The sequence below is a fragment of the Sarcophilus harrisii genome, chromosome 2 (genome assembly GCF_902635505.1).
Source record: "Sarcophilus harrisii chromosome 2, mSarHar1.11, whole genome shotgun sequence".
Classification (NCBI taxonomy): Eukaryota; Metazoa; Chordata; class Mammalia; order Dasyuromorphia; family Dasyuridae; genus Sarcophilus; species Sarcophilus harrisii.
In genome coordinates this window covers 44,925,945-44,941,244 of record NC_045427.1, presented here as the reverse complement: position 1 = coordinate 44,941,244, position 15,300 = coordinate 44,925,945, and the positions used below count along the sequence as shown (strand labels likewise).

At 40.1% G+C, this 15,300-nt stretch overlaps 1 protein-coding gene across 2 annotated transcripts in view; it reads left to right on the top strand.

The window, feature by feature from the left end:
- LOC100914950 (AFG3-like protein 1) overlaps nt 1-15,148 on the top strand; it is a 36,476-nt gene extending 21,328 nt beyond the window's left edge. For both annotated transcript variants that reach the window (XM_003758508.4, XM_031950099.1), the window contains exons 11-17: nt 481-588; nt 4,654-4,779; nt 6,628-6,738; nt 8,132-8,247; nt 8,884-9,084; nt 9,169-9,363; nt 9,730-15,148. In XM_003758508.4, the coding sequence (XP_003758556.2) occupies nt 481-588; nt 4,654-4,779; nt 6,628-6,738; nt 8,132-8,247; nt 8,884-9,084; nt 9,169-9,363; nt 9,730-9,948 (1,076 nt within the window). In that variant the 3' untranslated portion in view covers nt 9,949-15,148. The remainder of the gene's footprint in view (nt 1-480; nt 589-4,653; nt 4,780-6,627; nt 6,739-8,131; nt 8,248-8,883; nt 9,085-9,168; nt 9,364-9,729) is intronic.
- The last annotated feature ends 152 nt before the right edge of the window (nt 15,149-15,300 follow it).

The following is a 15,300-nucleotide window of genomic DNA, read 5'->3' as shown; positions in this document are numbered from 1 at the left end:
TCTTCACCTAATCTAGAGGGCTTGGCACACTTAGAGAGACTCAGGCTGGGAATCTGGATAAATTGGTGCAAACTGAGATTGACAGCTTTGAAAACTAGGCCTGGGAACTCACTCACTGAGCTGCGTTTCAGCCATGACCAGGGTCCTGGGCAAAACTGCTAAGATAGCAGAACCTGGCCTTTTTGAATTTTTGTTTGTCCATGAGTGGAGTTAAGTTTTTGCCCTGTCACGGTGCTAGGAGAATAAGGGGATGTATAAGATCTGGGATTGAACAGGATTGGGCACAGAAGTAAGAATTGCTCCTCAGCAGAGGTATACAGATTAGGATGAAAGTTTCTGAAAGGAACCTGGGAAGTCTGATAAGAGCTCCCCATCGTGGATGAACTCTTCTATATGTTCTGCACTTCCTCTTTTCTGACAAAGCAAAGTTCAGACCAGACCCCAAGCTTAAAATTGACATTTCTTTTTTTTTGCCTTTAGGATTTAACTCCAGCACCAATGTTGTGGTACTTGCAGGCACCAACCGCCCAGACATCCTTGACCCAGCACTAATGAGACCAGGGCGCTTTGACCGTCAGATTTACATCGGTAATGATAATATTATGCCTGCCCAAAACAAATGTGCTTTTAGTCTTCACCTTCCTATCCTAGGTTTGGTTGGAATCATTAGTTTGTAGTAAAGGATCTGCTTTTAGAAGATGCAGATGCTGTCAGTTTAGGAATTTAAAGTAGAAAAATAAGCATGGTGAATCTGGGGGCCTCTATCCTCTGCTAGGTCTCCTTTTCATCAGTATTGCCTTCTGTTTGTTTTCCACCTAAATATCCTTGGTGAAATTTTAATTGCATGTTGATTCTCCTATATTTGTTATTTTTTCCCCTTCCACAATTAAATGGCATGTGTTTTAAAAAAAAAAAAATCCTACAAATTTATTTCATGCATCCCTAAGGCAAATAAATGATTAAATGATTTTTTGTTATAGCCACTAATATGAATTAGAAGAGAGAAACAGAATTATGTTAGATCCACCTACCTAAAATAGGAATTGTGTTTTTGGATGAAGTTGTTGTTCATCATTACCAGTGGCATGCTAGTAGATGTTTAACAATTGGCTTGCTAGAAAAAAAAGAAAGTACACATGTATAATCATGCCTAAGTTTATTATACATTTTCTCATATAAAGTGAAAAGTTCACAGATCATAATAAAATGTATAGTACACTTTAGTGTAAATGCCGTAAAGTCAAGAGATTCTTGACAAAAATTTTCCTTGATTTTTTTTACCAAAATTCTTTGTGTCCATGACTAGCCTATGGTTACAATTCAACCATGAGTCATCAGATGGAGTTGTCTCTCAATCTGCTCTTTTTCTAATAAACATGCCATCACTTAAGTCTGTCAAAGGGTCTATTATTTGACCATTTCTTATCCTTGTACAATTCACTTTCTTTGAACTACCAAAAGCAATATTGCTATCCTTTTTTAGCCTTTTATATAGCTGAGTGATTGGAACATTGTTTGATTCTACATTATCTACAAAATCCTGAAAATAGCCCAATCAATTTCATGTTTTAAAATTTCACTTAAATGATACAATTTTTTTCACCAGCTATTCATGATGAAGTTAGTTCTTCATAAAGCCAAGTAGACGGTTCATAAAGCCAAGTAGACGGTTCTAATAAATTAATATATGCTTTCATAATCATTTCTAAATGATATGTCAATACATTGAATTATATTTTTCTAGTCTGTTTGAGAAAAGCATTAAATTTAATATTTTGTTAAATGAAATTTCTTTTAACTTATCCTGATTCATCAAATTTTCAACTTGAGTATTTGCATAGCCCTATGTATAGAGCCTTTGACTTAGAGTCAGCAATAATCGAGTTCAAATTCAACCTTAGATATGGCTAGTTTTGTGGACTCTGGGTAAATCATTTAACCTCTGGTTTGCTTCAACTTCCTCTATAAAAGGATGGCTATCATATGTGCTATACTAGCACCTGCCTCTAAAGGTTGTAAGAATCAAATAAGATAATATTTGTAAAGTGCTTAGCACAGTGACTGGAAGATGATGGCAGGCACTTATTAAATGCTTCTTCCTTCCTTCTTCAACTTGAGATTCAGATTTCTAGTACCAGTCTTTAAATTTTCCAAACTTCTTATGTTGGGTTTGATCAACTTTGCCCTTTTTGAATTTTAGTTAATTTTGACTGTAATGTAGTTAATACAAGTTCTTTAAGAACGTCAAATCATTACTGTAAGATTTTACAAAAAATTGATGTTAGCTGGGAAGAAGAATAAGAAAAATGAAAACATAATGCAGAAAATGATCAATATACAAAACAGTCGCAGCTTGTCAACTACATACCAGCTATCTCAGTCCGAGGACTTAATCAGTTTTAATCATTTCAGTTTCAGATTCTTTAACTACATTTACAACTCAGTTTGATTTTTATTTAAATGGGGAGAAAAAGAATAAATTTTATTCAAAAGTTTTTAAATGATCATTCTGTTTTATTTCAGTTATCAAGTCATAAAATTGCAACTGATAATCAAACAGCTCGCTAGTGCTGATTTTAGGAAAATTTTCTATTAACTTCATGGCTGCTCCAGACTTTCTTCTCAGCACTGTATTAACACCATCAGAACAAAATGCAATTAAAGCTTGCTTTCAAATGATTCATTATTAAAGCTACAATCGTTTAAAGCTATCAATAATGTATTGAAAGTACCCTCTGCTGTACTTGACACCAGCTCTTTTCAAGCAACAAATAACATTACAGGTGCAGAGCTGATTAAATTGCACTGGCTCTGTTTAACAACTGATTCTAAAATTCCTGAAAATTTAATAATCAGCTGCCAATACAATCTGGCTTTAGCATATCACTGTTTATAACAAATCAATAAACTGCCAGGGATAAAAATAGTTACTGGGGACTAGCTCTGTAAATGTCACTGTGAAGTCCCATCTCCCTCCCTACCAGCTAAGCTGCCCTTTATTCACAAGGAGATTTTTTGGGGGAAAGATTCATCAAAGCTAATTAGCAAAAAAAACCAAAAAAAAAACAAACCCCTGTGCTCTATGTAACCTACCCAACCTCTGGCTCAGGGGCTGCCAAGGAGCAGGGGAAGGTCTTTGGGCCCAAGTTCCTTCTTTATAATTTTGTATCCTTTGGTTTCTCCTGTTTTGTGTCTGTTCTTCCCACTTCCATTTTTGTGGTTCTCGTTTAGATTATTTTCCTAGCCCTGCTGGCTTGACTTCTCCTTAGTTCATATAAGTCTTTTAGGGTTCATCATTGATTTCAGAACAAAGTTACAATTTGTGTACCATTTAGTCACATTATCTATGTAAATCCCAATGGGGTATCCCATCCTACAATCCTGCTTATGGGATATTAGTGTTCCTGTTTCTTCACCACATACTGGTCCCATCTTTTTTCATCTTTGCCAGTTTGTTAAGTATGAGATAGAACTTAAAAATTGTTTTGATTTGCCGTGCTCTTATTAGTGTTTGGGGGCATTCTTTTCATGTGGCTGTTAATAGTTTGCCGTTCTTTTGAAAATTGTTCATATCCTTTGACCTATTGGAGAATGGCTTTTGGTCTTATGTGCATCTGATCATTTCATTTTACTTAATCTTAATAATAATTTCATTGTCTTAGAAGGCATATACAAAGGAATGGTTATTCTGCATTTAATTCTTTTTTTACAACTCAATTTTATTTTCTACTCCAAATTCTTTCCTACCCACCTCTCCCCATTGAAAAATGCATGAAAAACATGTATAGAGAAGCAGAACAATTCTGCACCATAGCTATGTCCAAATTCTGCACTTAATTATAATTCTTACCATAAAGGGAAAGGTCTGGTTGATGAAGTGGAAGCAACAGAAACCTTGAGGAAAAGAGGTTATATGAGCTCATAGAATTTAGTATAGTTAAACAAGGGCCTGTTAGATAGAATTAGACTTTTATTTTGAATTTTCAGAAAGGATATTATTTTTAAATTGCAAGAAATAATAGATATGACTCATGGCCAGACTCTCAAAAGGAAACTGGCCATATTTGAAATTTTTAGAAAATGAAGTAGAACTTAACAGGTAGGGGATATAAAGGGAGTAGATTATAGATTTCAGCAAAACAAAAAGTAATTTTCTAGCCAAGCTTTCCATAGATAGCATGGACTGTCTTGTGATACTTAATTTGTTCCTGCTTGGGGAAAGGATTAACCTTCAACTCTGGGGTTTCTTGGGGCACACTGCTGCTTCCGTGTTTCAGCTCCAAAAATTGAGAGTTAATTTTATATACATGTGGTTAATATCTTGCTTTTGTACCCTGAGGACAGTGGAGGCCTTTTCATTTGAATGACATCTGAAACTCCTAGAATGTGTTATCTCCTCCTTTTAGAAGCTGAGTATTCTGAGAGCAGGAACTGCTTTTCTCTTTCTATCCTGAGTGCTTTGCACTTTGTAATCATTCTTTTTCCATTAATTCATTCATATTCCTGATTCACTATATCACCAGGCTTCCATTATAATGTTTATAGTCTCCTCATTTCACTATACCTGAAACTTCCTACGGCAAGGAAAACCAACACAGCCCTGACCTTTGTGAAATGTGTTCCATTTAATTGCATCTCTTGCTTGTTTTGCAGGACCCCCTGATATAAAAGGCAGATCTTCCATTTTTAAAGTCCACCTTCGTCCACTGAAATTGGATGAAAATATTGGCAGAACTGCCCTGGCTAGGAAACTAGCAGCTCTGACTCCAGGATTTACTGGTGAGTATCAGAGAATAGCTGGTATTAGAATGGGAAAGGGCTTTTTTTAATGGTGTGCTTTTTGTATTTAGAAGACAGGGAGGAGATGAGTCATATCAACATTGTCAATAACTGTATACCTTGATCTTAAGAATTTTTATCAGTTGAGAAATTTAAAAAACTCCACTTAGTAAAACTAAAAGACTCTTACTTAGTAGTTTTTAAAGTGAATTGTTTTTAATTATTTTTATTACAGAGAATCAAACTCATATCATGTCTTGGGTATGAAATTCTAAAGAGAAAAAATTATATACTCGTTTTGCAAGGTTTGACTTTGGGTACAAACTCTCCTCTGCATTTTCTCTCCTTCTTAAAAATTAGCACCCAGAGGATAGAGACAGACAGAAAAAAAGAGAGAGAGATTACTTGCTAAGCATGAAAGCAGCCCCTCTTTTAGAGAATCTAAATCTCCAAGAATCTCTGTCTTTCTGCCCTGTCACTTCTTCTATTCAGATGTCCCATAATGGCTTCCATAGTCTTCTCTCTCCCCCCCCCCCCCCCCCCCCAAACCACCAATGTAGAGAATCTTTTTCCTCTCCTCTGCTCCCATCCCCAGTGTACCACAGCTGCCCTCTCACCACCCACTCTTTCTTCAGAAATTCACCCTCTTTTTCTGTTAGGGAGGGGCCTGGAACCATTAGGATAGATAGCCTTTTTCTTGGGGAGGAGGAGATAGTTGCTATTTGGGGACCTGATCTTGGTTGTTAGGTAAATTCACATGTAGGAATTTATATTTGTCTGCTGCACAGAGATGAGCGCAGAGCTCTTGCTAAACGACTTGGCATCAGTTACCCACAAGAGTTGGTCTGATGAATCTGATCCAGTTTGTGCCAAGAATATACTTTCTCGCCTTCCTTCTCCTCCCTCTTCCAGACTTTGGATGCCCACTTATATACCAAAATTAAGACATTGCAATAAGTTACCAAGATATTTTATTTTCTTTGATTGATGTTAGAAACAGCAGGAACTGTGGGTGATTCAGCATTGCTCCCAGTTCCAGCTTCAAAGTTGCCATTTCTACTGCTCTGGTCAAAGGTTTTCATAGTGATTCTTTACCATCCTCTGAAGAGTCCAGAACTGTTCTTCCCTGTGACAGGAAATCCAGCCGACCAAGCTATCCAGCTGATTTCATTCCGTTTCATTCAGTCCTACTGTTGTGTTAGAAAAAAGAGAGGTGGGCATATTGTGTATGTCTGTTGGGGTCCATAGGACAGATATAAAATGAAACTATGTTAGGGGTCCATAGGACAGATATAAAATGAAACCATGTTAATGAGTGTAAATCTTTGAGCAAATTGTGTCACTCTCCTCTAACTACAGAAAATAGCCCCACTTCAAGAGCTATTATAGTCATCAGGAAACTGGAAGCTTTCATCAGTCTTTTCTACTTCAAGTTCTTTTCCATTTCATAAAATTCTGAATGTGTTATCACCTTATTTTGTTGGAAGTCTGAGGGAAAACCTGAGTTCAATATTCTCAGTGCCATGAAACTTGTGGGAGCCTGGAAAATGAGACTCTCTTGCCCCAGTCGTCACTTGCTTTTTGCTTTTGAGTGTCCCAAAGAAAAGTCTTTAGAACTTGGCAAAAAATAATGATTTTTGAAACTGTTCCCATTTCTTTTCAAGTCCTTTGCTGCTGAGTTAGGCCTGGTATCTGGGGAGGCAGTTCATGCACACTGCTGGAGACTATTTTCTGTAACCAAATTGGTCTTTGGTTGCCAAGAGCTCCTGGTTGCCATCACTTGTGCCCCGGGGAGCTGGCCTCAAGAGCCAAGTTGGCCCATCTGAGGGTCTGCTTTCCCTGGCCTAGGTGCTGATATTTCTAACGTCTGTAATGAAGCTGCCCTGATTGCTGCTCGTCATCTGAATGCTTTTGTTGAAGAAAAGCACTTTGAGCAGGCCATTGAGAGAGTCATTGGAGGTGAGTGGGGGGGGGGGGGGGAATCTGCTCGCTTTTCAGGGATGGTGGGAACATGGGGTCCTTAACTACGTTGTGTTCCCAAGCAGGATGTTAAGAATATGCTTGTAGTCTTTGTTTCTACTTCCAAGAAGAATTTAGGGAAGGTAGGGTTTGGACCCTGATTTTCTTCTAAGAAACCAGAGTGGAAAGGGCAGAACTGAGGATGAAACTGATTTCCTAGGAAGAGTTTAAAAGGAAGCTACAGGCAGTTCCTCTCTGGAGCTTCTTGCACATGAGGCTTTGTTACTTAAAGACTTAATATTAGTGCTCATCTCTAGTTAAGATAAGCTACCTGCTTTTCTGCTTCTGGCCACAACAGAGATGGAAAATAGACATATTTGTAGTTCAGTGACTCTTATGGAACAAATCTCTGCAGTCTTTGCAGCTCCAAAGTGCTCAGTCACAGCTTCTCTGGGATATAGGAGGCAGTGGACTCTGGGGAATCTCAGCCAAGGCCATGCATAATCAAGGGTTGGAGCATACAGATTAGACTGCAGAACTATAATCAAAAATAGGAGAAATTTCTCCTGGGAAGCAAAAGCAAAGGGACAGCAAACTATGCTCTGTGTCTGACAGAAAGGGGGGGTGAAGGGAGCAAAGAGGAGCTCTCTGTAACAGGCATGAGAGCTAGATTTTCAAATTTCTTAATTGTGTATTTTGGTAGTTCTGATAAATTAATCTATCGCTAGCTATGCTAGTCTCCAATGTAATCATCAGTTATAAGATATAGACCACCACATTTTTTACCCTTTGCTTTCTCTCTGATCTATCTACCTTTCTATTTGTTGTTTGCAAGCTGCGTTATAAGGAACTTCTTTAAAATCTCCTCTTTTCCTACTTAGTCACTCCAATGTTAACTATGTTCCCAGCAATAAATTACAGGGTTGCTCTGAGGCCTCTTTATAGCAAGTCCCAGTTAGTCCAGAATCACAAAAAGTAGGGCGCCATATATGGACAATGATAATCTCTACTTTGAAAGGATTAGAAAATGGCAAGTTTGGAAAATGTGAAATGGGAAATCTTGGGTGGGACAAAGAGATGCTGTGATCTCAACTTTCTTTTCAAAATTAGGCTTTTATAAAAGAAGAAGGTATTTCTTGCTTTTTCCCTCTTGTTTAAAATAGAATTAGGAAGGAAATGAGGATTTGTCTAATTTGGATCTTAAGGCATATCAAAGAGAATAAACAGAGTAGAAGTATTAAGTCTGTCAAAGACATCAGGAGAGTTTTCTATGCCCATTCCTGACATGCTGCATTTGGAATAAGAGAGGTAACATGAGGCCCTAGATCAGCCGAGAAGTCTGAGTACAGCTTGGGCCTTGATGCATTTCTTTTCCCCGCTCTACTCTTCCCAGGCCTTGAGAAGAAGACTCAGGTTCTCCAGCCCAATGAGAAGGCAACTGTAGCCTATCATGAAGCTGGCCATGCGGTGGTGGGTTGGTTCTTGGAGCACGCCGATCCCTTACTGAAGGTCAGTGTGCCATTAACTCAGCCTAGGGTGAGCTTGAAAGTTTTCAAAGCACTATACATACATTATCCCACTTGATCTTCACAACGACCCTATAAGGTTAGTGAGGATGTTGACGCTCTGAGAGTTTAAGTGATTGATTGACCAGCATTATAATGTAAATAGTTAGTCTCTGGGGTGGGATTGGACTCCAGTCCAGTGCCTTAAATAATGGAAAGACATGTTATCTCAGTGGTCCTTAATTCCATAGAATTTACTGGACCATCTGGTGGGAGAGTTGTTATGTTGAGCCCAGAAGGATACCTAGCATAGGGAAACTCCAAAAATATCTAAAATTATTGGCCCAAAACCTGATGCCTTCTTCATTTATCTGCTCTGCGTAAGACACCATTGTGAAAGGCATGGTCCTTAATTCCTGGCAGATTTGGCTCCCCATAGCAGGTTGTTAAATTAGTGATGTTTCATTCCCACGTCATGGAGAACACTCTCCCTGGATATGGAGAAGATTAATCTGCTTCCTTACATTTTTCTAAGTGCTTTGACATCTGTTTTATCATTTGACTATGCTGGTCAAGCTGAAGTACTTAGCATGGTCATTGGCCACATAATCGACTGCTTTGGATGTGGTGTGCCTTATAGGTATCCATCATCCCCCGAGGAAAGGGGCTGGGCTACGCGCAGTACCTGCCCAAGGAGCAGTACCTCTACACCCGGGAGCAGCTCTTTGATCGCATGTGCATGATGTTAGGGGGGCGGGTGGCCGAGCAGCTGTTCTTTGGCCGCATCACGACGGGGGCTCAGGACGACCTGAAGAAAGTCACACAGAGTGCGTATGCCCAGGTAAGAAGCCCCTTGGGCCCCTTCAGTGGGTCTTCAGGGGGATCTCAGTGGCTTACCCCTCCCTTCTCTGCTGCTCCCCTTTAGATTGTCCAGTTTGGGATGAGTGATAAATTAGGCCAGATGTCATTTGATTTGCCCCGGCAAGGGGAAACCTTGGTGGAGAAGCCATACAGTGAAGCAACTGCGCAGCTCATCGATGAGGAAGTGCGTCATCTGATCAACTCTGCCTATTCCAGAACTTTGGAATTGCTGACCCAGTGTCGGGACCAGGTGGAAAAGGTAAATGAGAAACAACAGGAAAAGAGATTATTCAAGTGCCAGACCCAGAATGGTGATGTTGCCCTTCCTGTCATACTTTTATGCTGCCAGCTAGTTATGTTCCCACTAGAATTTCTGATGCAGCCTTGGAACACTTCTTGACATCAGGAAGTCCTAAAGTTGAATCTGGTCTCGGTCACTTCCTAGATGGTCATGCTAGGCAAGTCACTGCAGAGGGCCCGGGAGTTATCTTTGGCAGCATGACCTCCCACATGGGATTTTAGAATAGCGACCCTACCCGGGCCGCCATCTTTGGGGGAGAGAGTGAGAATCCTGGTGGTTCTGTTGTGCACTTAACCTTACCAGATGGGTTTCTGATTTTTGTAGGTGGGAAAGCGTCTCCTGGAGAAGGAAGTACTTGAGAAGGCGGACATGATTGAATTGCTGGGCCCCCGGCCTTTTGCAGAGAAATCTAGTTATGAAGAGTTTGTGGAAGGCACAGGAAGCTTGGAGGAGGATACTTCCCTTCCAGAGGGCCTGAAGGACTGGAACCGAGAACGGACAGAAGAAAGCGCCGAAAAACAAGTCCAGGAAAGTACTGTCTAAACCAGTTGAGGCCTCTAAGCATTTGTCTCTTATGCTTTGGGGGAGGTCCCTACTCTCCTTGCTCTACTTCTGGGGCTGTAGCCTCCAGCACTTCTGCCTATCAAGCAGGAAAGTTTTGGAAAGCAGCTGCCAGAATCACTGGAAAGTAAATTAAAGCACATTATAAATACCAATGGGTGTTTGAGAAAAGGGCTCTTTGGAACAAACCAGGATTCCTCATTCCTGAAACTTGCAGGGAGTCAGTGAACTGGTATCCAGCCAGGGAGGTAGCTGAAGAAAATAACCGGCATTTGAGTGTTGTGCAGGTCCTAGTTCTCATCTGTATGTGAGCATGGGTCTAAATGGGTGAGGCTCGAGGCACAGGGGAGGAATGGGCTTTATTTTTAATAAGTTGCAGCTCCCATTTGGAAAACAGGCCTTCCATCTATTCTCCTCTAGGAATAGGAGAGGCTTCAGAATAGCGCTAGGGAGCTAGAAGGGGGAAAAGAACATTTGTTCTTCCTCATCCCCTCCTCATAAATAAGCAAAATAAACATTTGGGAAAGAGGATTTTTTTTTTACTTCCTTGGCAATTAACTTCCTTCACTTGTTCCTCATGAAGACTTTTAAATCTGGGCTAAAGTTTCAGTGTCCAAGACAGAGAGGAAATTATTGGACCCCAATAACCCCAAGGAACCCAAGTAGTAGGAAGAAATGTTTAAATTAAGGACAGTTTAAAGCTGTTTGACAGAGGAAATTACTAGATTTTGCAAAAGCCTCTTTTTTTTTTTTTTTTTTTTTTTTTTAAGCTAAATCTATCTAAACCAGAGATCATCAATTGTGAGGAGCAATAGCGTGTTGAGGGTAGAGGGCGATGAACTCAGTCACTATTTATCTTAGATTGTCAGAGCTCCCTGACACTACATCATTTTGCCATGGCTGTTGCTCTGAAGATGAAGAGTACAGTTCTTGTTTTTAAAGAACTATTTTGACTTTCTCCAAGAAGTCAGGGCAGATTTTAGTATTCGAGGCCTTCATTCCAGAGTACTATTTACTGAATTCTGGCACATCTTTTGAGTCTCACACTAAACTTTGCATAGCATATTGTACTAGCAGCAAGGGCTTGCTCAGTTTGGGGCCTGGAGGCTCAACCAACCAGACTCCTGCCCGGGTGTCTTTCCCACAAGGTCTTATGTTCTGTTACTCACACTCACCATCATGGAAGCCAGGTTAGGATTCCCTGAGGAAGTGGAACTGAATGGAACCTCTTCCTGCCAAGACTGACTTGCCAGATTTCTTATCCTCACCTCCTTGTATTCCTGCTACTGTCTTTGTTTCTTTTGAGAGAATAGGTGACATCAAGCACTGCAGTTAATTAATTCTTTCTCATTCTGAGTCGGTCCTTGATCTGCTTCTTTCCTGATGTCTTAAATTGAAAGAGGCACACATTCTTTTACTTCATTCCTTTTCTGTGAAAAGCAAAGTGTTTGGTTTGGGAAATCATTGCAGAGTTTAGATATTTGAAGTATTTTGTCTTCAGAAACAATTATACCATAAATGGTGACCAGGCATTTGGGAACTAGGAAAATGCTTTTCTTTTGACTCAAGATTTGCTCCCTTAGTTCCTTTTTCCAAATCTCTTGCCACAGGATTAAAAGTTTAAAAAAAAAAATTAAAGCCTTTGAAGAATTTTCCTAACACAGAGACCCTAGTACCGTACCTGAAAAATTGTAAAAATTTGAGACAGTCAGTCTTGAGAGACTGATCCAGTTTTTAACCCCTTGCTTTCTCAGAAGTTGGTGAATGTCCAAGCCATCCGGAAGAAATGATGGTCTCTTTTCTAAAGATTGTTAGGGGAAGAGAAGCTGTTGCCTTTTCCTTAACATCCCATTCCTTTTTTTAATTCCCCTCAACACCTAAGAACTTCTGGAGTGAGCTTGTTTAGGGAACCCAGCTGGACTCAGCTTGCTATATGAGAAGCTGGGGGTCCATGGCAGGTCAGATTGGGAGTCTTGGGCCGCTTGGCTTCCATGCTAATGTTTTAGCAGCTTTTTCTGATCACAATTAGACTAGAGAAAACTTTGCCTGAGAAAAGCTTGGAGATGTTTGTTTTATATTTTTCCCAAAACATTTCTTTGAAAGGGAAGCAGCCTGACACAATGAAAAGAACATTGAAATTGACTTTTAAGGATGTGGGTTCTACTGCAGCATTGCCACGAAGTGCCTTTGTAACTCTATAAACTAGGCTCTTCTCCAGGGAACTCTAAGATGGAGAGGTCTCCAAAAGCCCTTACAGCTCTGAACTTGTGACCTGCTGCTCCAAACAATTGGACTTGTCGGGTCTGTGGGAGCTTCTAGCCCTTAGACCTCCATTTGCCAGATATCTAGGCAAATAGAGCCTCTCAATTTTGAATTTCCTACCTGGAATAGATATTTTCAATTTATTTGTTAAACAGCTTGGCTGAATTTGTAGAATGGTAGATTGAGTCCATTTGAAATTGGAGCTGACTTTCAGGAGTGTCTTCTCATGTTGGCCACTCTTATTTGGAGTATCATACTCTGTACCTTTACTCTTTATAATTTAAACTGTTTCCCTGTATAAGAAAGTAGGAGCAACTGATTTCACCATCAGGAGATGATCTGGCTCCTTTGTCTGTTGTTTCCTTTGGCTGTGAGGCAGCCAGCTCCAGGCACTGCTGTGTCTCGTGGCCCACCTCCTCTTCCCCTTCTCTTCGGTCCCCCTTATCTAAGTGCTCAGTGACTGCCTCACTATCAGGGCCATGGATACTTTATATCATGTGGTCAGTCAAGATCTGCATTTTAGGGAAGGTCAATTTATTTAGCTCTTTGAAAGGGAAACAGAAAAACCAAAATATAGCATTATGTCGCCCAAAATGTCTTAAAGCAGCGTCCTTCTTGACTGCTTCTTCCTGGGTATCAGCTAGCTAGCACATACCCTTTGTAGGGAGTGAAACTCTGTCTGAGATGAAATACCTAGAAAATGTAGCTCTTCCAAGTGAATAAAATAGAAGCCTTGCAAGGTTCATTGGGTAAGCTATATAACAAATGAAATGGGAAGGCTGAGCAACAGTAAAGGGGTGTTTGCCATAGCCTGATGCATGTTATGATTTAGGACACTAGGTCCTCTTAAGACAAATCCAAACCTACTTCTCAGAAACAGCATATACCCAGCTCTCATTGCACATATATTAGACAGTTTGGCATTTCAGTAGGAGTGAATTTTGGGTTGTGCTATTTAACAGAAATGCCTGCGCTAGATTGGGAAGGACTTGCAACAAGTAGGGTAGAATATGCTTCTTCCAGAAAGGTGGTCTTGCCCATCTCCACGTAAGCACCCTGGACAGAGGAAGCTGTGTGCCAGCTGTCGTGACTTTTAATAGATAAGTGACTTGTTTGGAAATAGAACTAATGATCCTTACAGTTCTCTACCTCATCGGAAGGGGGATATAGGAAAGTTCATGAACTAGCAGTGGCCTTAAGGAATATAGTTTTCTCGGAGCTACTTAGATGAATAATACTTGCAGCATTTTTCCACATAGAAACTTGCTATTTTAAAGCCAGAGCTCACCCCATGGGATTTGACTACAGGAAGCTGTCAGATGTTAGGGGAAGATTTTCTTAGGTCTCTGCCTGACATGCTGCTTCTCTCATGATTATCTCTCAGCTAAAGAGATCACGTGTGATTCTCTATCTTTTATTAAGTGTTTGCTCTGTCCCAGGCATCTTGAAGAGCTCCAGAGGTATTAAAAAAAAAAAAAAAATGGAGAAGGTGGGTCAGAAAACAATGGCTATTTGAACTTGGCTGGGATGTTAACGTTCCAGTGGTGAAGCAGCTTAAAGCCAGTCTTCTGGTGAAGGCTAGAGAACTCTCATGTTCTTTTTGATTCTTTCCTTTTAAATGTTTGAGTCTCATGTTGAAGTTTCTGAGCCTGATCCAGACCTTAATCCTGAACCCAGGGGTCAAGTCTGGCATAAAGTCTCCCTCTGAGACTCACAGTTCCATGTTCTGTTGGCTCTCTCCAAATAAAGGACTATTAATCATTGATTTTCTGTCCTTTCTCTCCCATTCTTTTAGGAGGAAGTCTCCTGTGGTTAGGGACAAGAGTAACTTTGGCATTTCTTTCTAAACTTCAGTGATTATAATACATCTTGGCTAAGAGAACAGCAGAATCATGCCAGATGAAATAAAATTTATGTGATTCTTTTTTATACACTAGTAGTAAGCTTCAGCAGCTATGCAATGACCCTAAATTCTTTCTCCGTGGGGTAGCTATAAGACTTGTAATAAGCTTGATTTCCTCTTTCCTGCCCATTGTGATAGGAAGCACAACACCTCATTCTCATTCCTGATTTTTATGTTGTTTTGGACATGTGTCCTTCCCATTGTAAATTATCAGCATATCTAGTGTCACTCAGGAGGTCCCATTTCTTGGATTCATTTCTCTTGTATTTGATAACAGATCATGGTCATCCTTTCCAGTGTTTGCCACCTTGTGTGACCTTGGGCAAAATCACTCATCTCAGTCCCTTCATCATTAAAAGGTAGGGGTTGGACTAAAAGGCCTTCCAGGACCCTCCCAGTTTTAGATCTCTGCGCCTGTGAGCTCATTCCTGCATCGGCCTCTCAGCTTCCTGGCATCCGCTGCTATTGTCAACATCAGCCACCAAATGCCAAGGTCCCAGTTCTTCATCATCTAGGCCACCTCTCTTTTCAAGGTCCTCATCTGGCTCATCAGACTCATATTATATATATTCAAGGTCATGGCCCTTTATTCAGGCGTTGCATGAAATAATGACAAACATTCCCAGTTTTGTTAGCCATTTTATCTAGCCATTCCTGGCCTTTTAGTAATTGCTTATCTTTACCTTTTTGTTTTATATCTTCCTCCCTTCTCCCCCCAAAACAAAACAAAACCCAAACCATTCTTTGCATCTAGAGTATTATTTTTCTTAAACAATTAGCTAACTCTAAAATTTTCACATTTCAATTTGGGGAACCCCCCTCATTTACTTTTTCATGTGTGGTTAGAGATGGAGGGAGAAAAATACTTATTCTAATCCCTGTACCCTATGAAATGATACTTTGTGTTGTAAACACTTCAAGCTATTAGCAATGGCATTCCACCAAATAAAAGGGGAAACTGGAAAGCAAACTACAAACAAGTTAATGAAAACACAATAAACGTGAAATAATCGTAAATGAATGTGTGTCTCTTTTGTTTCTTCAGAATTGTGAGCTGCTTGAGGGTAGACACCATGGCTCCTTAGCAAAATGTGGGTATGCACTAGTTTCATTAAAGAAAAAACCTGTTGAAAAAACATCTCCACCGTACAGGGTGTGAGATAATTTCT